Here is a 23,553-nt window from a genome sequence, read left to right on the forward strand (position 1 = left end):
ATGTCGTCAGACTTCTACTGCAGAGATGACCTGGTGGAGAGGGGGTCCATCCCCCTGGACATCGACAACGTCCACATGCTGCTGCAGGGTGAGTGTCCCTCTGCGGCTAGCGAAGATTACAGTGTTTCTCACTGAACGCACAGTAATGTTGGTTTTTATTGTGGTTGGGTGGTTTTACTGTCCTGCTTGTAAGATTTGTTCTTTAGTTAAAGGGTTCATTTTGCAGGTAAAGAGCAGGGCAGGTATTTTCATGCTGTTTTTGGTCTCCATTATAGGTTACGACAGCAACTGTACTATTTTTATAGGTTGGTGATTTACTTCAACAAGCATTCAGGCTAAACTGAGTGAAGGCTCATTGTTTCTGGTCTTTGCTCACCCGAGACAAGTCTGAGGTCATGTAACTGTAAAAAGAAAAGCCCCATGTCTTGATTTCAGTGTTTTATCTTGGTTTCTCTGGCAACATAATCAGTTTTAAGCCTCAGTTATGTGTCTCACTGTGTGATGACTCCGTCTCAGTCCGCTGCTGGCTCTGTCCTGTTTCACTTTTGTCCCTTTTTTTGGTTTAATCTGCTGAAACTGAACCCCTGCTCTCAGAGACATGACTCATATTGCAAAGAGCCATCTGGAGGGAGAGAGCAGGAGGGTGGAGGAGATAATAAAGGCTGCTCGCTCATTAGTTGCTGACTCCCAGGGCATATCTGAACATTTGAAGCAAAGCTGTGATGCGCTGGGGGTGTCGTTTGATTGTGTTCTCACTGCTTGTAGGACATAGAGTCTAGAATCAGTTCTATGTATTACCTTATCTGTAAGATTTTATGTTTGACCTCTAGTTTTCAGTTCAGTTCAGCTTTATTGACGTTAAGTAGCTTACATGTTGGTCTCTCAGCTGTGGTACAACATACATACAAATTCAGGGTCCACGCTATGTGTCACATTCACAGGAAGGTTTTGATTTCTGTTTGATCTTCAGTGTGTCGAGTTGTTAGTCAGACCTGGTTCATTGTTAAAGTTGATTCTCTGGTGACACAGGCAATGTTGCAGTTAGACTCTGAGGCCGGCGGGGAGGACAGGTTATCTGCCCAGGAGGCAGTAAATCTGACTCTGTTCCATCTCCCCTTTGTGCTTGTGTTACAGCACCACGAACAGACAGCAGCACAGGCTCCGTGCCTCTCCACCTGTTCCCTGATCCACTCTTGAATCTTATATTCGTTATGTGGATTGTTTCAGGATGTTAAGTCTCTGCCTGTGTTTCCCACGTTTCTTGATACCTTGATGTCTCTCCCAGCTGCCTGTCTCTCTCTGTCCCCCCACCTCAAGTCTCTTTCTCCTCCTTAGTTTTTGGGTCCGCTCTTGCAAAGTTCTCTACTGAACTATTTTAGAACATGACCTCCCACATTTCCTCTCCACATTTAGAACACAGTGTTTTTATTAAGGCCTTGTAAACATTTTTCCATCTATGCCATTTCCAGCTGGTACAATGAGGTAAGCCTGACGCCCCCATGACAAGCCAGCTTGTTAAATAAGTGGGAAAGTCTTGTTTTTTCTGTTCATATTTGAAGTGGTAATGATGAAAGAATGTCGGTAAAATAGCCCATACTGTGTGTGCATGTTGGGTGTTTTCAGTGTTTCAGCAGGGCTGAGAAGAATACTTCCTTGTAGAGAGTACTTATAATCTGGTTTTATTATGTGATGCTCTTAAAGTGATTAACTGTATCAAAACAGTCAGGCGGGTTCAGGGTTGCTTAAGAAGGATGTGTCTCATGTGAGGATAAAACGTGAGGATTCATGTAGCTTTTGTCACCATTTCCTCACGAGGAAAGCCAGTATGAAACTATGTTCAGTGGCAAAATGCCAAGACTCTGTGACATTAGTCTCATAAGTCCTATCTCTAATTAGTCGTCAGGGAATGTCAACATCCTCGATAGTCATATATGAATCAAACAGTGACTCATATTGCTTCATACCTGTATATCTTCTGATTTTATTCAGTATTGGCTATGATGCTGTCTGATTTCTATCATGGATGGTTGTGTGTCTGCAGAAGAGCCGAATGGAACAGAACCAAGTCATGATTCACAGGGGAATATAACAAACTTTAAATTAGACCGTAACTTGATGAATGCTATTAAAGGTGAAGTCTGTTTTCTAAAGAGCAAAGTAATAAAATGAGAATAATTATCTAAAACAAAGCCAGAGGTTAAACAGTGAGTGAAATTAGAAACTGATAACAATGCTAATGATTGGAACAGAAGGTCATGACCATCTTAACACTCCTCAACCTCAACATCACATCTTGGCAATTCAGCATCCCTCATTTCCCCTGTCCTCGTTTGGTTCAGTCATGTGCAGACCTTAGGTTAGGTAAGAAATCCAATGCTGTTTCTTCACAGCATTTGACATTTGACACACACTTTGCAGCGTATGTAGCATAAAGAAGTACCCAGGAGGCTGCAGGAGGATAAGCTTGTTGCAGGTCTTGTTTGGGCAGGCCTCTGTGAGTCACATTAAAGAGGTGGAGCCCCACTGATCTCACCTGCTTCCCTGCAGGCTGGAAATGTGTGACTGTTAGCTGGTTAGACAAGAACTGCTGTCAAACTAATTTCAGATCTCACATCTCTTCACCTGTGATCATGGATCTGCAGCATTCAGAGTCAGTGCGTTAAAATGTGTGTTTTCTACATAGAATAGTTTGATCTGAACAGATATGCACCAGGGTTTCCGACCTGGGAACTTTCCCTGTTGAATCAGCATGAGTAATCCCACCATGGGTGAGTTTTTTGACTTGTCTCTATGGTAGTGACTTTTATTCATACAGAACAAAACTACGTGTCTAGGATTTACTGTGAAGGCACAATGCCACAATGCATGGGTGTTACTGTTAGCATGTGAAAATGCTCATCCTAGGTGGACTGCTGCAGCATGGCAGTAGATCCACAGCTGTACACACAGGAAAGACTTCTGTGGGAGTGGAGAATACAGACATTTTTGTCCTTTTTAAGCTTGAAGCTCTGCTTAGAACAGTGCTGTGTCATTATTTATTTTTATTAGCAGATAAATAAAAAAAACAAACGCAGTCTTCTTTCTCTTTTGAGGGAAAGTTCATTCTGAGAGTCAGGTTTGGTGTTGGACCTGGTCTGTATAGGAATGCATGTGTTTCTGTTTCTGTCCGTGCAAGGCATTTGTGGGCATATGTAAAATAATGTATTGCCTCATCTTAGAAAAACAGTGTTATCGGTTTACTTGCAAACAGCCGCAGTAGCATGCAGTCACAGTAAAAGTTAATAGAAACACAGGGTTTGGCTCCTATCCAGAGGCTCTACCTTTATCAGTAACCTTATCAGTAATCCTGGGTGCCGGCCGAGCTACGATAATAACCTGCTTTTCAAAGCCGAGGTTATTATAGATCTAAACACCGGGCTAATCTCAATAGAGTAGGTGTACAGAACGATGACTGCCTGCTGTTTAAATGAAATGATTCCTCTGTGACTTTACTGAACAGATTTAAACTATTTTGAGGCCTTTAGCTGACTCAAGCGAATAGGTACAGATTACACAAAGTGTGCTTTGATTTGTGCCTCCATTCATTCCTCCACAAGTATCCTGGAAGCTCAGTCTGCCTTATGTTGCCATCCAGAGGAAACCAGTGAGCACACGATGAGGTTGTAGAACTGTGAAAAGCTGTTCTGTGTGACATTTTCAAACACACTGTGTTTCTGGTTAAAGATGACAACGTCTTGTACCTCAAATGAAAAATTAAGAAGTTTGACAGAATATTTGAAAAAGACAGATATGAGTCTTGATTGGTTAAATTTATGCATTAAACTTCTTTGTGAAGGTAAAGGACATTTCTTTAAGAGGAAACTGACAGTGACTGTATGAGGCAGGATGTGAACCTGGTCTCTAATGTCCAAGCCTTCTTCAGTCTCATGCTGCCTGCAGTTAACTGCTGTCTTAGCCAGTGAGATGTACAGCACATGCTGTGGCTAATAATATTTGCATCTAAGACATAGAGACCGCTCTACTGTTACACTCAGTTTAAATGGTTCTGTATAGCATCATGACCTTAGCTGCACTGCTTTTGATGTGGTGATGTAAATTAATCTTGACATCGTGTGTTTCTTCTTTTTAACAGTGGAACAAGAGCAGATTCAGAAGAAGACCTTCACCAACTGGGTCAACGCTCAGCTGGCAAAGGTGAGCAGATCTCTGAACTCTGACCTCTTGAAGTTGAAGGTGATTTATTGTTATTAGCTGTGGTGGATAAAACCACGAAGACAACATCTACATAACGTCTGTAACATGTTGAAGGATCAGTCTACATCAGTGTACCGAGGATACAAACGTGTCTCAAAGCGTTGTAGAATATCAGCAACTGAACAGTCAGTCTAATCATAATTAACATACATATTTAGCTTGGCCACACTATAAATGCAGGATTGTGTAAGCTATGAATACAACAATCCCCAACATAGTGACCTTTTAGTTATCTTACGACATACAGCTAGTTTCATCTTTATGCTCTTCATTACCGCTGAAATAACACCGCTGTCCTGCAGAGATGAATGGAGCTCATTTCATCCAGTCGTAGTTTAAATTTCACATGGTGATTTCCATTCCCCGAGCGAGCGGAGCTGATGCAGCTTAATAACAAAATGTAGGTGAGCGGGAACATGTGGGGGCATGAGCTGATGGATCACCACGTATACTCATGTGCACACACATTCCCACTCTATAAAAACTGGTTCATTGAAAAGGTGCACTTCAATCAGCTGCTCCAGTAAAGATGTTTTTACAACCAGTAAACTCCAGTCACTCATGTGTCTTATGTACAGTGTGTACATACAGAATATGTCAGAAAAATAGCTTGAAAGGACTTTTTGCAATCAATAATATTACCGTTGTTTGCTCAAAGATAAGATAAGACTTTATTGATCCCACGCTGGGGAAATTCACTTGTGGTGAGTCACTAATCTGTGATAGAAGAAGCAATGTAATGATTCCTGTTGGGAAATCAGGGAATAAAAGTGTCACATAGTAAACACAAAATGATGCTCGTCCTTTTCTAATCTTTCAACTTTTGATTCGAAATAATTGATTTAGTTAATTTATCTTAACACTGGATTATAAGTATTTAAGTGTTTTGCACCCTTGTGTACACATTGGGGAAAAATCACAACAGCACATTTGATTTCATATTAGCCACCTGTGATGCATAGCATCCATTGTAAGGACATCAGCTATGATATTGTGGCGGTTTGTTATGAGTCTGTGAGGCATTCAGTGATCAGCTGACGGCATCAAAGTCTTCTGAAAGACCTGAAAGGGAACCAAAATGATTCCATGAGCCTTTTCCCAGTGAACAGCTTCCATTTCCAGGAAATCTGACACAGTGTGGATTTTGTAAAATACCTTTTTGAGACAGCATTGTTGCAAAAGGTCGCTGTCTTGTTCTCAGACGGCGTCCTCACATGAGTCAGCAGCAGACCGTTAGAGGCCAGCTGTGAATGACAGTGGAGGACAGCGGGGTGGAGGTGGGGATCTGGGGACATAAATATAGCATTAAGGAGCAAGGTTCACAGCACACAGACAGACAGCAACAGACGGCCACCACCCTCCCCTCCCTCCACCACCCTCCACGCCCCTCCATCCACCCACCGGACGTCTCCCCAGCTCAGGGCTCAGCGTTGGACCGAGTGGTGGAAATCACTGTTAATCCTTTGTGGTGCTTATTCACATTAGAGCTCACATTGCGTCACATGTGAGTACTTTTCTTTCCGTAATGTCCACTTTGGAAAGTAACATTCAACAGGCAGGGTCAGTACAAGCAGCGTTCAAACATTTCATTTATGTTCAATAACAACCTGGAGGAGAAAGGTGATTATTCTCTTCTGCTGACTGAATGAGACTGTTCACGTCATCATTGGCTGTGGGACTTGTGGGAGTTAACTTTGTTTGTTTTCATATTAGTTTCTCCTCAGTTGTCAGGTTAGTAAAGGTCACAGAGCACCAGGTTCCATTAAAGATGGTTTGCAGCTAAAAGGAAATATTAATTATTAGAGGAACTAAGGTGTGTGTTGCTCTTGTGGAATATTTTTTTGCACATAATTTAAAGAAAGGATTGAGGTTGGTTATTACAGGATGTGATGAAGATTTGTTCCACTCAGGACATCTTAACTTTGAAATATAAACTTATCACTGTTGTCTGATGGACAATTAGACCTCTGCTCAGCTAATTTCAGACCAGTGTGTCTGTCAGTAAGTTGATAAATGGCCTGTAGTTCAAAGTTAACTTCATAAGTACATTTACCAAACGCCAAACAGAATAGGTCTGGATCATTCTAAAACTTGAACAATCATATGACCCGAGAAAAGGAGTGCCAGTGGTGTCACAGGAATTTCATTTTAGGAATGAGTTTTGTCCAACTGCATGTCAGACAAAACATAGATTTTAGGTCAGATAATCAATAATCATCGTTATCGGGAGAAGATGTCCCATCTCCGCACCGTTAGCTTCTCACAAACTAACAAACAGCCTTGTTTTTAGCACAAGTTGGTTTTGATTGGATGTCACAGGGAACAAGTCATCGATTAGCTGAGGCACGCAACTCACTGGTTTCTGTCAGGAACACATTTTTAAAACACACACACACACACACACACACACACACACACACACACACACACACAAGTGTTTTATTGGTGCCAATGTGAAAATAAAGAACAGAAAATGTGTGTTGTGACAGCGGAGGCCACCGTGCATGGTCGTGGATCTGTTCAATGATTTCCGTGATGGCTCCAAGCTGCTGGACCTGCTGGAGGTGATGAGCGGCCAGCGCCTCGTGAGTGTCCTTCAGCTCAGCGTTAAACATGTTTCCATTCAGCCGCCGACGGTTTAATGAACCAACTGCCTGACTCTCTGGTTGTTTTGCAGAGTCGGGAGAGAGGCAGGGGAATGTTCCAGCACAGGAGCAACATTGAGAAAGCTCTTTCCTTTCTGAAGAAGAAATCGGTAAATAATCCACTGAAAAGGCCTCTGATGATGCATTTTGTCCTTTAATGTCATACTAATACTTATATTAAAGTGTAAAATGCGATAACTGCTGCACAGTCCAGATGAAATTATGAGATGATTTAATTTAAACAAGGATTTCTTGCATCAGTTGAGACTTTACGTAACTGAAAAATGTCCTGCTCTCCTCAGATCAAACTCGTCAACATACACATTCCTGACATCATTGATGGCAAACCGTCCATCATTCTGGGCCTCGTATGGACCATCATTCTGCAGTACCATGTGAGTTTTTTGCTTTTTACAGATTTGCTTCTTGTTTTCCTTTGTTTCATATTTCCTTGTCGTTTTTCTCCACTTCGATCTTTTTTCTTTTTCTCAACTGGACCAAATTATTGAAGCAGGAAACCAGCTGCAATGCTGAAATTAATCACAATTATTTAAGCTGAACTACAGGAGTATGTTGATGATGTAGTTTTTCTGATGTTAACTTTCTAATTCTCTGCATTAGAAATGGTTGCCGCTCCCTCGTCTTGCTGCTTGTTTTGTCCAGTCTTTTTTTTCTTCTCCGTAGTATTTTACACCTCTTTTAGCTTTTACTCGGTTTCCAAATATAAATGCTGAAAATGTTACCCAGAAACTGTGTGCTGGTGGTTTCCTCAGATTGAGGAGTTGGCCAGCGGCCTGTCGTTCAGCTCCCGTCAGTCCTCCATGGAGTCTTTGACCAGTCTGGACTCGCGCTCCACCCTGTCGAGCCGCTCGGCCAGCAGCAGTCCCGTTCCTCCCAGAGGCTCACCACTACACAACCGTTTCAGGGTGTCTGCCAAGAAGGCCCTGCTGCTCTGGGTCCGGGAGCAGTGCCACAAGTAAGCAGCCGGTCAACTGAATGGTCTTAATGACCATGTGCGTTTTGTGGGCTTCAAATGGGGTTTCGTTGATATATCGGCTTGTCAGAGCTTTGAAAACCTGTAATTGATGCAACTCCTCTGTTGTGAGCCAAGTATGTGATGTCAGGAGGGATATATCCTCACACAGGGACCTCTCGGTCATTTCCAGGTCTGGGCTAAAGACCAAAACCTGATCAGGGCCTTAGTGTCTGAGCTGTAGGCGTTCAGATGCTTTGCCTGCCAGAGTCTGTTGAAATATATTCCTGTGTAACTAGAATTTAATGGTATTTTTTGTTCCATTTCATTCTAGTACATATTTATAGATGTTTGAAATATTATCAGATGCCTCCGCTTACTTGCTTTTTTATTGTTTTTCTCTAAAGAAGCCAGTAATGTAGTTGTGCAGCTCCATAAGAATTATAATGAGACATTGAAGGATACATACCTTAAATGCATTTACCAGTATTTATTTGTTATACTAAAAATATATCAAAGAAATATTAATATGCACATTTTAGAAATAAATGATTTGTTTTCCTCAGAGCTGGCTGTACATTAAATGTGAAAGACTTCAAAGCTAGCTGGAGGACTGGAGTGGTCTTCCTGGCCATCCTGTATGCTCTGCGGCCTGACCTGGTGGATCTGTCCAAAGCCAGAACCAGAAGCAACAAGCAGAACCTGGAGGAGGCGTTCCGCATCGCAGAGAAGGAGCTGAGGATCCCCAGACTGCTGGAGCCTGACGGTGAGTAATTCAGCCTCACTTCGCTCGACCAGTTCAGAAACCAGTGACTGCAAAGCAGCAGCAGCAGCAGCAGCAGCGTGTAGAGTTGTTAAAAAGCAATCTTTTTTTCATGTATATCTATTTGTTAATGAAGCCTTTGTATAGATATAGATTTAATTGTTCAAGTTTGTGTTGACGAGTAGTGAAGGCATGTTGAGCTGTGATGAGGTGTTCACTGATAGAGCCACAGTTCTTTCTGTTGGCCTGTATTACTGTGAACCCAGAGGCCACTGTCTTAAATGCTTTTAGTAAATGTGACGATGAGCTCCTGAAAACTAAATGTTTCCGAAGATGTAAAGATGTCTTTGGATGCAGAATACATTTTTTTATATGTGGACATTTTATCAAATTTGTCAAAATGTGTAAAACGGAGTTCCATTTTGTCATCATTGGTGGGTTTTTTTTGGACATCGCAGTTCCAGTTGTTTCCATAGTTTCAAGTGCTGCACGTGCAGGAAAAGTCAAGTTGATGGTGGTGCAGAAACATTTTGACGACCTTCTGAGTTTCACAGCACAGATTCAATGTGTTCGTCTTTTTAATCATGGGATATTAGTCAGTCTTCCACAATCAGTTCCCCCCAGTTGCACTTCTGCTAGTTTCCATGAAGGCTCTGTTTCAGTTGTTTGCTCATTTTGTGTCTGTTTTGATCTTTTACTGTCTCACTAACTTGCTTGTGTAGCATTAAATCGACCCGGTGCCATGAGTCTGTGTGCAGAGTGCAGCTTCATGCTGTGACTGAGCTGTACCCAGTGAGCCTGGGGGCCAGTGGGATGACGATGGTCTGCTGACTCACTTGCTGCTTGTTTACTTCAGTCTTAGATAAAACCCTCACTTGTTTCACTCTCCTCTGCCTGTTGGTTTAACAGCAGATTTTATGAACAAGATGTTGCACCTCCATTCCTCAGATTCCAGTATTGAACTCCGTCTGCTTCAGGAGCTTACTCATGTGTTAGTCTAAACCTTTGACAGTGGTGTTGTAGTTTCACACTCATCATGGAGGATTGTGCTGTCGATGCAGATGTGGACGTTCGAGACCCTGATGAGAAGTCCATCATGACCTACGTGGCTCAGTTCCTGCAGTACTCCAGAGACCTGCCAGTGCCAGAGGAGGAAATGCAGGTCTGTATCACTCAGCTGTTTTTTAGACGAACGTCAAGCAACGTGGGCCACCGTTTTACGCTGCAGCAGCATTTGTGGAGCAGTTTTAATGTCAGTGGAGCTCTTCTGGGTTCTGCTCAGCAGTTTATCCACCGCAGCCCAGTGTCAACAGTTAGGATGCAGCTGAGCTCTGTCTTATCTGAACTGCTCAGGAAGCATTGATTTGGTGATTAGTCAGACAGTAAGGATAAAAATCTAATCAGAGGCAGGCTGCTTCCCAGTACAACAATAAAATGCATTGTCGGAAATGGACTCTAGTCTTCTTGATGGACACAGCCGTCTGTCTCCTCTTCTCTCTCTTTCCTTCCAGACTCAATACCTGGCTCCTCCCAAGAGTCCTTCTCCTATCGATCTGCCTGTTCACTACACTCCTGCTATTTCTGCCTCACCTCTGCGACAGGTAGACCTGGCAGTCATGACTCACCTGTGTTTCCTTTCTCACCTTTCATCCACCTACTCACCTTCCACTTACAGTACCTCGCAATCGAGTCAGAGACACTTTGGACTTAATCTTTAATGTCGGCGTAAATCTCCCCACAACATCATGTTTTTGGAAACCAGCTTTTTTTTTAAAGGTGTGGTTTGCATCGAAAATGAACGAATGAATAAACAAATGCAGCCAGATTTGGATGCTGCAGTGGTACATAAACACAGCCAAAAATGTCTGTTTTACAACCAGTGAGAGCAATGTTTCAAAAAGTATAATAACTTGTAAAACAAACCCACATCATGCCGTTTTTTTGACGTTAGTCTGAATGTGCTGTAGCTGCATGCCACACCCCCTCTTCGCTGCTGTATGGTTTTTAAACTGATGTTTTTCTCCGTTCATGCGCTGCGTTTGGAAACCCTCCTGCTTGCTGATTTACAGTTGTCAGCCTCATTACTGCCATGTCACACAGCATAAATCAGCTGCACCAAACCTCTGCAGCCCGCGCAGATAACTTTAGATTATATTGCTGACGATTATGCATCGTAGAGACGTGCCAGGAAAGCTGTTTATTGGGACAGTACGGCAGCTACTCAAATGAAAAGTCAGTTGCTATAAGCCAAGATTACCTTTAAATCATATGGTGGTTAAGAGCAGGACTGATCATGCAGAATCAAACTAGTTTGCCCTGTTCTCTGGGAAGGAATCCAAACCCACTGCGAGGGTGTGTTCCCCTGCCTCCCATGAGATGAAGAAAGCACTCACGAGACGACTGTGCAGTGCAGCTATTCCACCCACTGAGAGCCTGCTGGTGTCGCCTACCGCAGAACTCGTGACAGATCAGTCACGGTGACAAAACACCTGTCAGCTCAGGTTTCTGACAACATGTGCGCATGTTGGATAAGGCTGCTGTCAACATTGGAGTTTTCATTTTAGAGTTTGGTAATAATCCTGCAATGAAAGACACCCTGCAGGGCGGAGGACCCAGGAGTCTGGAAAACGTTCTGGATTTGAAAATATCCAGAAAATAGTGGCTCTTGCTCTGCTTATAATGCACAAAATTAAAACAAATAAAGCTAAATGCACACTGAATTCTTTTATAGTATATACAAACCACAGACATAGCATTGAAGAATATCTAACAGTATAACCTCAGACATCCTCATTTACAGGACAGTAGGAGGTAGAGAAGGTGACTGTTGTACATGCTGCCATGTTCTTAGGATTGAAAAATGAAACCTCTGTATAGACTTGGATCTCTGTTGTGTACAGGCTCGCTTCAAGCACAACAGATTTTTGGCACACCAGCTGCTGTCTCATGACTGGTGTTGGCGCCCTGTGGGACAGCTGAACTCTTTTGGTTTATTTCCTTTGCTAACACCATTTTAAGAGGAATGATCACGACTTACTGGTATAAACCTGTATTTAACATTGAGTAAAGAAATGAACAGCTGGATTCGTTCAGTCGTCTTCAGTCAATAACTGCTTCTTGTGCTTCATGTTGCCAGGCGTCACCTGATCAAAAGGCAAAGGAAGTGACCTGCTGGCTGGTTCAGGCCTACGACGAGCTGCTGGAGGGATGGGACTCCACGGAGGGAGAGAGCTACTCTGAGAGATACCACGTACGTGTCCAGGGAGTTCCTGTCGAGACACGACACTGAACCATTTTAAAGTGTTACTGCGTAATTGTCTTTATAACTGCGATACATTCAGCTGATATTTTTCATTTTACACCCCTCAGGTATTTCATACCTTTCTGGTGTCCTTTAATGAGCAGCGGCGTCCCATCATGCCTCTGTTGACAGCGATGAGACGAAGCCCGAAAGTGAGCGAGGAGCAGCGAGCTCTCAGAGAGGCGTGGGACACCCTCACTGAAAAGGTCAGTTCCCTCAAATCTCTGGTTCCATCTGAAAAACTGGAAAGCTTGCACAGTTTTTGATGTTGATGCATTTCAACCCTTTTATTCTCATTTAGTTAGTTTTGGTAGTTTTTAGTTCAGTTAGATCTTTAGCTTTTCCAAAATAATAAATATTTACAATGTCTTATTTAAATATATGCAACACAACACATTTTAATTCTTGTAACAATGAATGTAAAAACATAATATGAGCCAGCAACCTTAAAAGTACTCATGGTTTAAAGCTGTTGCAGTATGCAGTCTATGCATGCAGCCATATAGACGCACACAGTATTTATGTGCCTCTCTGTTGTATTCTTCTATAAACACATTATATGTGTCTCTGTATGCATTTCAATTCAAAAGTCACCGAGTTTACTTGTAATGGAATACACCTTCTCTCCCTCTGGTTCTCACATTTAGCTACGAGAATACAAAATCGAGTTGGACATGAGTCTCCCGGCTCCTCTGGACACGGTGGGTCGCTGGCTGCTGAAGGCAGAGGGAGCTCTGGCTGAAGAGGAGGGCGACCCACAGGACCACGGCCGAGCCGCTGACGAAGCAAGGGAGAAACAGGAGCTGCTCAAAGTGAATATCTACTGCATCCAACCCTCAAACTATATGACTTTAAGAATTGATATAAATAATGTGCACTTCACAAACCCAGGTTCCTCCAGCAGGGTTTTCCACATTTATGATATATATAACCTCTGGAGAGTAGCCCCCTTATTCTGAGTATTCATTCACTGTTCAGGACAGTTGGCAAACAGAATATTAAGATTCATACAATTCATGTTTTTTAGTACCCTTCCCTCCTTTGTAAGGCATTAAAGTGTAGATCTTTATGAGAAGAAAGGAGGAGGATATCTGAATATTTAAGCGTGGGAATGTGCTCACTGCTGAACGTTGCTGTAGGTCTGCCTGGAGGAGATGCCGCAGCACGTGAAGACCTTCCAGTCCTTCCAGAACTTGGATGAATATGGAAACATGATGGTTCCTACTGACAAGATGGATGAACTGAAGAGGAGGTGAGCCAACTGTGTGTTCATGCACGTGTGAAATTGCTTGTACTATTTTATTTGAATTTGATTGTTTTTCTTAAGCTTAAATGTCCAGGTAGTACATCGTGTGATGACCAGGATATAATCAAGGCCGTTGTTTAAGCACAGACCAAAAAAAAAAAAAGCATCTGAAACGGTAACACACCACAAATGGTTCTTTGGCACGCTAAGAAAGACCAGTGTTGTTGTTTCAGTTAGACAGTTTTGATTTTAACAAAATGATACGAGAAGCAAAATGAACTTTAAGCTTGTGGATTCTGCTGCTGTATTGTAGGAATGTTGGCTCGGGATCATGGAAATGTGAGATTTCCAGAGCCTTTGACATTTACAAGATTATGCACACTTCATTAGGTTTCAAGTTGTCCTACAGGAAATTTGTTGTTAGGAATTTTGTTGCCCTTTGTGGCCTCTCCTAACCTGCACTGTTTCACTGTTTCACATTCCCTCTCCCTGGATGTGTCCTGTAATTCATCGGTTTGCAGTTATTGAGGATGGTTTATCACTTTAACTGTTTTTTTTTTTTTTGTTTTTTTTTTTGCGGACGTCCTCATCAGATTCACCAGTGTCAGAGTGTCTGCTAAGTACCACGGGATCAAGCTGGAGTACCGGGAGCACCGCCACACAGTTTTGGATCTGTTGGGGCAGATCAGGACCAAGCTCCGGGTCTGGAAGAGACCTTATATCTCCCCGGAGGCTGTCAGGGTGTTGCTACAAGAATGGCATGTGAGTAATTCTTGTTCAGATTTGGCATCTAATGTCATTGTGTAATTTATTGTGAGTGATTGCATAATTTGTAAACTGGCTGCTGTACAGAGGAACAACCCTTTTGATACTGGTAACAGCATGGCCTTTCCTCTGGTGCCACTTTCTGGACAATCTTAGAACCAACTACATTTTTTGCTCAAGCAAACCAGAGGTGTAAGAATAACTAAGAATTGTTTTTAAACACAGGAGCTTGTAAACACACAGGAGCTACCGTCTTTGTTGGAAGCAACTCGTCATAAACTGAAACAGGTTTCTGAGAGATACTCGAGCAAATCTGCCCTCGGTAAGTGTTCTGTGACTGTGTGACAGGTTATTAAATTAATCTATCCTAACTGATGGAAGGTTACTCTATGGGACTCTTACTTGGAATAAACAGATCAGAAGTTTCACACCTGTTCTCCATCTTGTAGTTGGATTGAAGCCTTTCTCTGGTGATCAGGCCACTCCATGGATTCATTTGGAGTGTCGTTCATAGTGTGAGTGTTTGATTGCTTTCTCTCTGCTCCACAGCTGCAGATTACCACCACGTCAGTCAGCAGGTGAAACAGCTGGAGGAAGACACTGCTGTGGTTTTGGAAGAGGTGACCACAGCCAAGAGCACCATGGGCCGGGTCCTGTCAGCCTGGGACTCCTACAGCGACTGCCTCAGCTCCCTGCAGGCTTGGCTCGAGCAGGACTCTGTAACGCACAGCCATGGCCACAGACCCGAGGTATTATTTACACATAATTCGATGAAACTATATATTGTTTAGTTTGGGGCAGGAAAGTCACACTTCATGAATCAGCTAGTTCCTCCTGTCCTTTTCAGTGGGCTTCTTTTTTCATCACTTAGACAAACTTAATTATGGTTCCTTTGTGCTACCCAATAAGACTCAGTGCAACCAATGAAATTAGTCATTCTTCCAGTGCACATACTTATGCAAAGATCTACTAAAAGGTCATCTGAAATATATGAAATGGAATAAAATGGCCTACACTTACAGACTCACAACTTTATATGCACACCTCAATATTCCTCCTCTCTGTTGATTAAGATTGCCATGATGTTTTTGTTAAGGTGACACCTGAGTCTATTGCTGAGTGGGGTTCCCGACAGGCCCACCTGAACGAGGTGGGTAACTTCCTGATTGAGTCAACAGACCCTCAGACCAGCAGGAACCTGGCGGAGGAGCTGCGCAGACTCAACATGCGCTGGGCCGAGTTTGTCAAGAGAAACACATTTGTAAGTTACAGAACAAGAGAAACCTGGCAGCTGAGAAGCAGTTGCTTTTCAGATTAGTTGCCAATTAATTCCCCGTCAGTGTATTTCACCAAAATGAAAGTACTGCAGGTAATATATTTGATAAAACTTGTACAATATATCCTCTACATATTTAATATTCTCCAGTGTAATGTCTTCCTCACGGTGAGTGGCTTTGTGTCCCAGTGTAATGCCCTAATTTCATCTGAGATTATTTACAGCAAAGTTATTAGTGACAGCAGGGATTTTTATGTCTCAGGCCTTTGGAATTTCAGCTCTAATTGTCCCATTGGCATAATTATTCCCACGCTGTGATATAAAAGGAGTGCTTTCAAGTCTGAAAGTTGTACTCCACCTTTGCTTATTGTGTGTGGGCAATTATTAAAGCAAGGCTTTTATAGTCTTTGATTACACTGTACTGTCATACAGCTTCATTATTTTTCAAGTTGCATAATGGACAGGTGTTATAAATACCTAATGAATTGTTTGTGAAATTATTCTATATCATTAAAATGTATTATTCATCGCTGTGGCAGCACAGGAACCAAGCATCCTATAAAATTCTGGTATATGTTGCCATAAATAAATAGGCATGCTATTGTTCTGTCTTGGCACTTAACAGTCCATTTATTGGTTTGTCTGTTAAAGGCAAGTAATCAGCTTTTTACAAGCTTCTGTTGTTTGTCTCATTATTGTATTTTCATTGTTAACTACCTGATATTTAACATTTTTCTTGTGCCTTTTCCAGGACAGCGTGGCTGCGCCCAGTGTTGACACCCAGGCTACACCCCAGGATGTCCAAGCTCTGATCAGAGAAGCCTCTCTCATTCTCAAGGAGCCTCTGGAGGCCATGGCAGCTCCATTACGCACCTACAGAAAAAGAATACAGGTAAGACTAATGGATGGATAGATAAATAAACCTTGACAGAGTGGAGTAGAGTCATAGCTGATCTCAACTATTAACTGTAATAATGTTCTCACTGAGCTCTAGATAAATGTCACATGGACAAGTTAAGATTATTTGCAAAAAGCAGTATGCAAAAGTCTGCAAAAACTTTTTCAATAATTGTGATGATTACAAATTTTGGCTTAAGTTTTAAGCTAATTTGATTAGAAATCCACTAAATCAGTGAGACCTTTTGATAACAGATGGTAATGATTACATGTGATTCTGATCAGAATGAGAAATAACAAATCTCAGGATGCAGTCAGTAGCCTGTTAGAACCATGTGCTCATTTTACTCACTTATGACCATTTTACTTAAGATGACCAGATACGTCTCTCTACAATTGACCGATTGCTTTCCTCCCTTCAGTTCATAATGAGAAGAATAAAAGAAGTGGATCTGGAGGCTCTGACTCCCTCCCCGGAATGCCCAGCAGATCAGTTACAGAAACTGAAGCTCGCTATACCTGAAGTATGAATGATTTCTGTCCTTTATTATAGATCCTTCATACAGATGTGTTCATTCAAGCATTCAAGACTTCATTGTTTGTTCCTCTCATCACATTTTGTATGTACTGTTAGTTTATCTCTTCATTACCTTAATGTCACCAGGTGATGCAAACCATGCTTGAGGCAGAACAGGTATGTGCAGAACTGCAGCACAGTGTGTCAGGTCTGGACAGTCGCCTGGCCGAACTCCTCCACTGGGAGACTGAAGCTAGGGAGCTCTACCAGCTGTTGAGGGCCGCAGAGCGACAACAGCGAGGCCAAGACCCACGAGCCAAGGTAAGATGATCCACGTGATCCACGAAATAGACACAGAAAGAAACCCTATACGTAATTGAGTAAATGCTGATGATTGTTTACTCCCCCCAGGTCCTGATATCCCGTGGTCTACAGCTTGAAGGTCAGGTGGTCACAGAGGAGCAGGACCTGCAGGTCATGGTGATGACGAGTCAGAAGAACTCTCCCATCCAGTACCTCCACGCCTCCGCCATGCAGGACCGAGTGCGAGCCGCTGTTGCTCAGTCACAGGCCAGTTATCTTTTTGTAAATTGAAAGGCAAGCCACTGAGCTTAGTATGATCTGCATTTGAGGCAGTAGGAAACTAGAATGACACAGCAGGAGGCAGAGCAGAAAGTATTAATGTATAATAAATACAATGTCAGTTTTTCCTAATGTGTGTGATTTCAATTCCAGGAGGCTGTAGGTATGCTGAGCAGCCTGGGAGCCAGACGAGACAGAAGCAGAAGCCCCCCAGAAGGGCCTCCTCCATCAAAAGTCTTTATCCAGGCTACAGGAAAGCCTCACCATCTGATAGAGTCAGATATCAGACACCCAACTCAGCAGACAAAGTTAGTTTCTCATCAGTGTCATGAAACCTTTGTGCCAAAGATAGTGGTGCAGGAATACAGAGAAGAAAAGATGACTTCTCCTCCAATGCCATATACCTACGCACAAGCTGTGATGCAGTCCAGGACAAAGTCGCCACCAGAAGGTCAAGCTCATGCCTGGGCAGCAACCACTGCACAAAAGGAACAGCAGACTCAGGAACAAGGATTGATAGCACAAGACCAACTTGAAAGACATACAGAAAAAGAGCCACAACAGAAAGAATTCAAACAACAGCAACTGCAAGATGTGCAACAGCAGGAGCTGTGGCCAACACAACCACAACAGCAGCAGAAGCAGGAACAACAGCAAGTGGTGCAACAGCAGCAGCTAGAAATGCATCAATATCAAGTTCAGCAGCATGTAGTCACTCATACACAGGATGAGCCACAAGTCAGACAGACACAAGAGCACCACGAGCAGACTTTACCTCAACAACCCCCTGTTAGGAAATCGCCTCTGAGTTCCAAGGAGCTTCAAAGCAGAAAGGCACAGGCCATGAAGAACCGGCCCTGGCTTCAGAAGGCAGCTGCAGCAGAGCATAAATCTCCAGTTCCAGATCCAGTACAGGATTCCATTCAGGAGCCTATTCAGACTAGACAGACACAGCCACACTCAGACAAAGAAACAGTGGCATTGGTTCATGTTGTTTCACAAGATACAGCTGCCAGTCCACAGCCTGAGGCACATGCAAAGTTTATTGAACAGCCACAACAACATCAAAAAGAGCAACAAAAACGAACACAGCAACCGGAAAATCTAGAGCAGCAGCAGCGAGGACAACTGCAACATCAGCAACAGAAAGAGAAGCATCAGCAACAACAGCACCTGGAAAAACAGCAAAAACAGAGACAGTTGCTGCAGAAGGAGCAACAAAAACAACCACTGCCTGTTGTGAGACATGAGGAACCCGATTCAGAAACCAAGGCTAAATCCAAGACTGTAGATATGGCTCAGCCTCTCCCACAAACAAAGGCCCCAAAGCAGTCACATTGTAATTCTCAGACAGCAGTCCAAGTGCAAGTTCAGTCCACAAGTGTGTCCCACACTACCACAGACAGTCAGCAACCACTGAAGACCATGTCCCAAACCAGAGTGAGCCAGGGTCAGTCACAGACACTAGTTCTTCCACAGCCCCATGGCCCCATGAAGACACAGTCATTGACCCAGCCACAGACAAAACAACAGCTCAAGTCCCAGGTTCAGACTCAGCCCCAAACATGTGTCCCAGCTGGACCTCAGCCCTCTAGACAGCCACAGGGTGTAGCCCATGGCCCAACTGTAGCTCAAGTGCAGACATGGGCTCAGGTCAGACCCACTTCCCCCATGCAGGTTCCACTGCAGAGCCAAATTCAGCCTCCTGTGCCATCTCACATTCAGCTTCGTAGTCATCCACAGTCATGGGCCCCTGTTAGGCCTCCCTCCCCAAAGTCACCAACACATACCCAAATTCAAATCCATGCTCAGTCAGTGGTAAGTCAGTCTCAAATCCATCCTCAGTCAATGCCCCAGTCTCAAAACCTTCCTCAGTCAAAGTCCCAGTCTCAAATACATTCTCAGTCCATAACCCAGTCTCAAATCCATCCTCAGTCAATGGTCCAGCCTCAAACCCATGCTCAGCCAGGTCACGGCCAACCTTTGACTCAACAAACTCAAGCTCAACTTGTAGTCCAGCCTCAGGGTCATTCTCAGCCTATGACTCAGTATCCCATACATGCTCAGGCAGTGGTCCAACACCCAGGCCATATTTCCCAGGGCCAAATCACCACTTGGACTCAAGTTAGAGCCTCATCCCCAATGTCAGTCCAGCATCCACAGCCTACAGCACAACCTCCATGTTACCCCCAAGGTTACTCCCAGGGTCAGTCTCCGCCCCAGCAGTGGACACTCCAACAGGATCCACAAAACCAAGCCATTGCCCAACAGAGGCATCCAATTCCCCAACCATACCCTCAGCAAATAGGTCAAGCTCCACAGTCTCAGGGGTATCCAACAGTTCAGGCGCTACCACAGTGGCCCCAAGCTGGGCCCCAGCTAGGACCTCAGATGGGGCCCCCTGAATATTCTCACATGGGGCCATCATATACTCAGCCTCAGATGCAGCCACAAAGACAAACCCAACCCTGGGCTCAAACACTACCCCAAGTAAGACCCCAGAGTTCCATGCAACAACAACCTCAGACGAGAGCTTACGATATGTTTCATATCCAGACACAACAAGGCCAAGTTCAACAACAGACTTGGGGTCAGACACTGCCTCAAAGTCAGTCCCAGCCTTATGTACAGCCTCAGTCTCAGCAGTATCCACAAGTTCAGCATCAGCATCAAAATCAGCGTCACCCTCACCCACAGATTCAATCTCAAATACCCCCACAGTCAAAACCACCACACCAAGCCCATCCTCAGCTTCCTTCACAGCCCCAGATCCAACCTCAGCTGCAGACCCAGTCCCAAACACACATCCAGATGCAGCCATCGGTACAAGTAAAGCCCCAGGCTCAAACTCAGCAATATCAGTTTAATCTTCAGTTCCAGCAGCCACCTCAACATCCACAACATCAGGCCCATCTACAACCAAAGATTCAGTCGCAACCAATAGGAGAATCAACTTCACAGCCCAAGCCTCCAGCCCAGTTAGCACCACAACCAGAAGTTCAATCTCCAACTCAACCTATGGCTCAGTCGCCAGCCCAACCCAAGGCTGAATCAGTGCCACAACCTGTATCTGAGTACCAGTTGCCACCACAACCCATGGTTCAGTCGCCAATCAAGGCCGAATCACCACTACAACCAAAATTGAAGGCTCAAACCGCACTCCTACCTGAAGCTCAGTCACCACCCCAACCCAAGGTTCAATCACCATCCCAACCCAAGACCCAGTCACTGCCACAACCCAAACCTCAGACACAGTTGCCATCACAGTCCCAACTGCACGCTCAGTCACCACCACTACCCAAGGCCCAAATGGCACCACCAACATCTGAAGCTCAGTCACCACCCCAACCCAAGGTTCAATCACCATCCCAACCCAAGTCCCAGTCACTGCTACAACCCAAACCTCAGGAACAGTTGCAATCACAGCCCCAACTGCAGGCTCAGTCACCACCACTACCCAAAGTCCAAATGGCACCACCAACACCTGAAGCTCAGTCACCGACTCAACCCAAGGTTCACTCTCCAACCAAACCCCAGGCCCAACCACTGCCACAACCCAAACCTCAAGCACAGTTGCCATCACAGCCACATCTGCAGGCTCAGTCACCACCATTACCCAAGGCCCAAACTGCACCACAGTCTGAGGCTCAATCACCCCCACAGGCCAGACCTCAGACCCAACTGTCTGCACACTCAAACCCTCAAACACAGTCTCCTCAACAACCCCAAACTATTCTCCACTCCCAGGTCAATGTGCTGCCTCAGTCCCTGGCTGAATCACCAGACCTGTGCATTACACCTCCAGCCCTGGCCCAGGCACCCCCTCAGGCCTATTCAGAGGCATATGCCAAGGCCCAGGCTTTGGCCAGAAATGGCTTTGAGGAGGCCAAGCACTGCCTGCAGGAGCACATCCGGGAAACCATGAACATTTTTGAGGACAAACGTGTACTCGCCAAGGAAGAATCAGTGAAAGAGGTAAATGTAATCACTTATAATCATGTCTGTATTATAATAGTATGCCCAAATGAGTAACCTTGATAAGTAAGGTTTAGTCTGCTAGATTTTCATGCTGTTAGAGGTCAATTTTGGTATTCTGCAATTGATGTAACAGTTAAAACAGGACGCTCAGATCATGAAAACTACATTTGAAGTTTAAAACACTGTAACACACACTACTGCTCTTTTTTCTCACCGAATTAAACAGATTTTCGAGACACCAGTCTGCAATAATCATTTTTGCCCTTCCCCTCAGGAAACTCTGAGGACCTTGGACCCAGAGTTGCTGGAGGAGTTCTTGAGAGCAGCCAAGGGCATGGAGGCCTTTTGTACCCCCTCACAGCTCAGAGACATGGAGTTCTACACCGAGTCTGTCAGGACACAGTGGGAGGTAGGACACAAGCTTACTGTGGGTGTTTGGTGTTGATGTGAGTGGTTTTAATTGCAGTTAATAGGGAGTTGGTCACATTAGATAGTTTTAATGTGGCCTTATCATGTTTGAGGTTTTAATGTCAGATAATTGCTTGTGCACGTCAACCATAAATGCATTGAAACTGTTACAATATTTTCTGCCTTTGTCAGTTTTTTTTTAACATATGAATGTCAATAAATTGTTCATACGCATGCATAAAAAGCACTCGTACTGTATGTTCTTACATGTCATGTGGTTTTCTTGAATTGACTTTGTTTGATTTCACAGGCCCTAAGAGCTGAGATCTCAGGCTTTTTGCAGCAAATACGTTTTGAAGTAACAAGGAAAGACTTTAACACAGCTGCCCTGCAGTGTGAGATGCACTTAAGGTCCCGATTAGAAAATCAAGCGCAGGTAGCTAAAGCTAAAATGAAATTCTTGGCAGCGGTGCTTTGGTGGATGGGCATGCAGCCAGTTGATCTGCTCCGCATATTGAACTTTTTTCTTCCTTCCTCTTTGTATGCCTCAAAGGAGATTCTGTCAGTGGGACTTGGTAATTGCAACACTTCATTCTGCTGCTTTTTAAGAGAGTGCTGTTTTTGTTGAGGTGTGTTTACAGAACCATATAACACTATTTAGTTTCTTGATTTTTTTCTAACTTGCTGGGCTACAAAAGAAAAACACTGTAAACATACACCGCAAAGTAAGATTATGAAAAATTCCATAATTTGGATGAAATTCTCAGCAGTTACTCTGCATATAGTAACAGTATAGAAGAAATCACATTTTCAGATGAAAGATGAAAACAGCATTCTAGTATTTTTTGGTGCAGGACATTGGTGAGCTGCTGTCATGTGTAGGTTGGCTTGTGTGTTATCTGTAAAGCTGTCAAAACCAGACGTAAGTGTGATTCTGTAATATTGCTACGGTATTAAGCAGGACAAGCAAGGTGAAAATGGTCTCACCTGGCTCCAGATTTAGTTGTTAGCATGCCAGTTGACTTAGTGTTTCTGCTCTGTCAACATTGACCAGGCTTGTATCTCAGCGGATGGCAGCTTCGCCCAGGCAGGGCAGCACCTGGAGGCCTTAAAAGAGCTGTGTGACACCCTGAGCCCTGAGGATGCTCACCGCCTGGCCCAGACTCAACTGAGAGAGTGTGAGAAGAGGCTGGCTGCCATCCAGCGCCAGTTCAGCGGAGACCAAGACGCCCCACTCCCTGATTCTCGGTGAGATATCTTTTTTTTTTTTTTTTTTTCTACATTGAAGTCTATGCAAATTAAGGATTTTAGTAGTGAAATTTGATATTGTAGATGATCTGTGCTCCATGAAGCTCCTTCATGAGCCAAACATTCCAGAGTCTTTTGCGTTTTTCCCTGGACCTTCAAGATACAATTTTAAAGGAAAACTGGTCAAAATTATTATCGTCATTTCGGTTTCACAGGATCCCTGTTGCCTTCAGCGAGGATGTGACCATGCAAAAGGAACCTACAAGACCAAGTGACAAGCCTCAGTTGTCAGCTGAGGTATGACTCACTCCCACTGAAACCTTGTGCTCTTAAAGTTTAACCAACGTGTTCCTTCACACCTTTTTCAGACCTTTGCAGACCATGCTGTCACCTCCCCAGTCATAGCTGTTTCACATCTTTGTTTTCTGCATTTATACCTCTAATGACATTCTGTCTTTTACAGACAGCCATTGAGCAACTGCAGAGGTTTGAAATAACCGATAATGTGCTTTTACTTTTTTTAAGGTGTTTCAAGTGACGAGGACCGTCAGTGTGGAGAGGAGGGAGGTTGAAAAACAAGCATCTGTAGAGGAAGAAGTCACCAAAAAGGATGCTTTAGAAAGGTAGACTGAATTTAGCTCAGTCTAGGCTTTGATAAGCTAACATAACACACTGTGTTGTTCAAAACTATTTGGAGGTC

The 23,553-nt window shown here is 43.8% G+C and overlaps 1 protein-coding gene across 1 annotated transcript in view; it reads left to right on the forward strand.

The window, feature by feature from the left end:
- syne2b (spectrin repeat containing, nuclear envelope 2b) overlaps window positions 1-23,553 on the forward strand; it is a 106,596-nt gene continuing 83,043 nt past the window's right edge. The window contains exons 1-26 of the mRNA XM_076749029.1: window positions 1-88; window positions 4,133-4,194; window positions 6,744-6,839; window positions 6,932-7,009; window positions 7,202-7,294; window positions 7,673-7,875; window positions 8,439-8,638; window positions 9,697-9,797; window positions 11,772-11,885; window positions 12,005-12,142; window positions 12,584-12,748; window positions 13,076-13,188; window positions 13,776-13,944; window positions 14,173-14,269; window positions 14,497-14,696; window positions 15,044-15,208; window positions 15,975-16,115; window positions 16,543-16,644; window positions 16,785-16,958; window positions 17,049-17,180; window positions 17,373-17,527; window positions 19,287-19,425; window positions 19,941-21,194; window positions 21,472-21,606; window positions 22,660-22,853; window positions 23,069-23,150. Of these exons, the coding sequence (XP_076605144.1) occupies window positions 1-88; window positions 4,133-4,194; window positions 6,744-6,839; window positions 6,932-7,009; window positions 7,202-7,294; window positions 7,673-7,875; window positions 8,439-8,638; window positions 9,697-9,797; window positions 11,772-11,885; window positions 12,005-12,142; window positions 12,584-12,748; window positions 13,076-13,188; window positions 13,776-13,944; window positions 14,173-14,269; window positions 14,497-14,696; window positions 15,044-15,208; window positions 15,975-16,115; window positions 16,543-16,644; window positions 16,785-16,958; window positions 17,049-17,180; window positions 17,373-17,527; window positions 19,287-19,425; window positions 19,941-21,194; window positions 21,472-21,606; window positions 22,660-22,853; window positions 23,069-23,150 (4,590 nt within the window). The remainder of the gene's footprint in view (window positions 89-4,132; window positions 4,195-6,743; window positions 6,840-6,931; window positions 7,010-7,201; window positions 7,295-7,672; window positions 7,876-8,438; window positions 8,639-9,696; window positions 9,798-11,771; window positions 11,886-12,004; window positions 12,143-12,583; window positions 12,749-13,075; window positions 13,189-13,775; window positions 13,945-14,172; window positions 14,270-14,496; window positions 14,697-15,043; window positions 15,209-15,974; window positions 16,116-16,542; window positions 16,645-16,784; window positions 16,959-17,048; window positions 17,181-17,372; window positions 17,528-19,286; window positions 19,426-19,940; window positions 21,195-21,471; window positions 21,607-22,659; window positions 22,854-23,068; window positions 23,151-23,553) is intronic.

Source organism: Chaetodon auriga, chromosome 14 (assembly GCF_051107435.1).
Source record: "Chaetodon auriga isolate fChaAug3 chromosome 14, fChaAug3.hap1, whole genome shotgun sequence".
Classification (NCBI taxonomy): Eukaryota; Metazoa; Chordata; class Actinopteri; order Chaetodontiformes; family Chaetodontidae; genus Chaetodon; species Chaetodon auriga.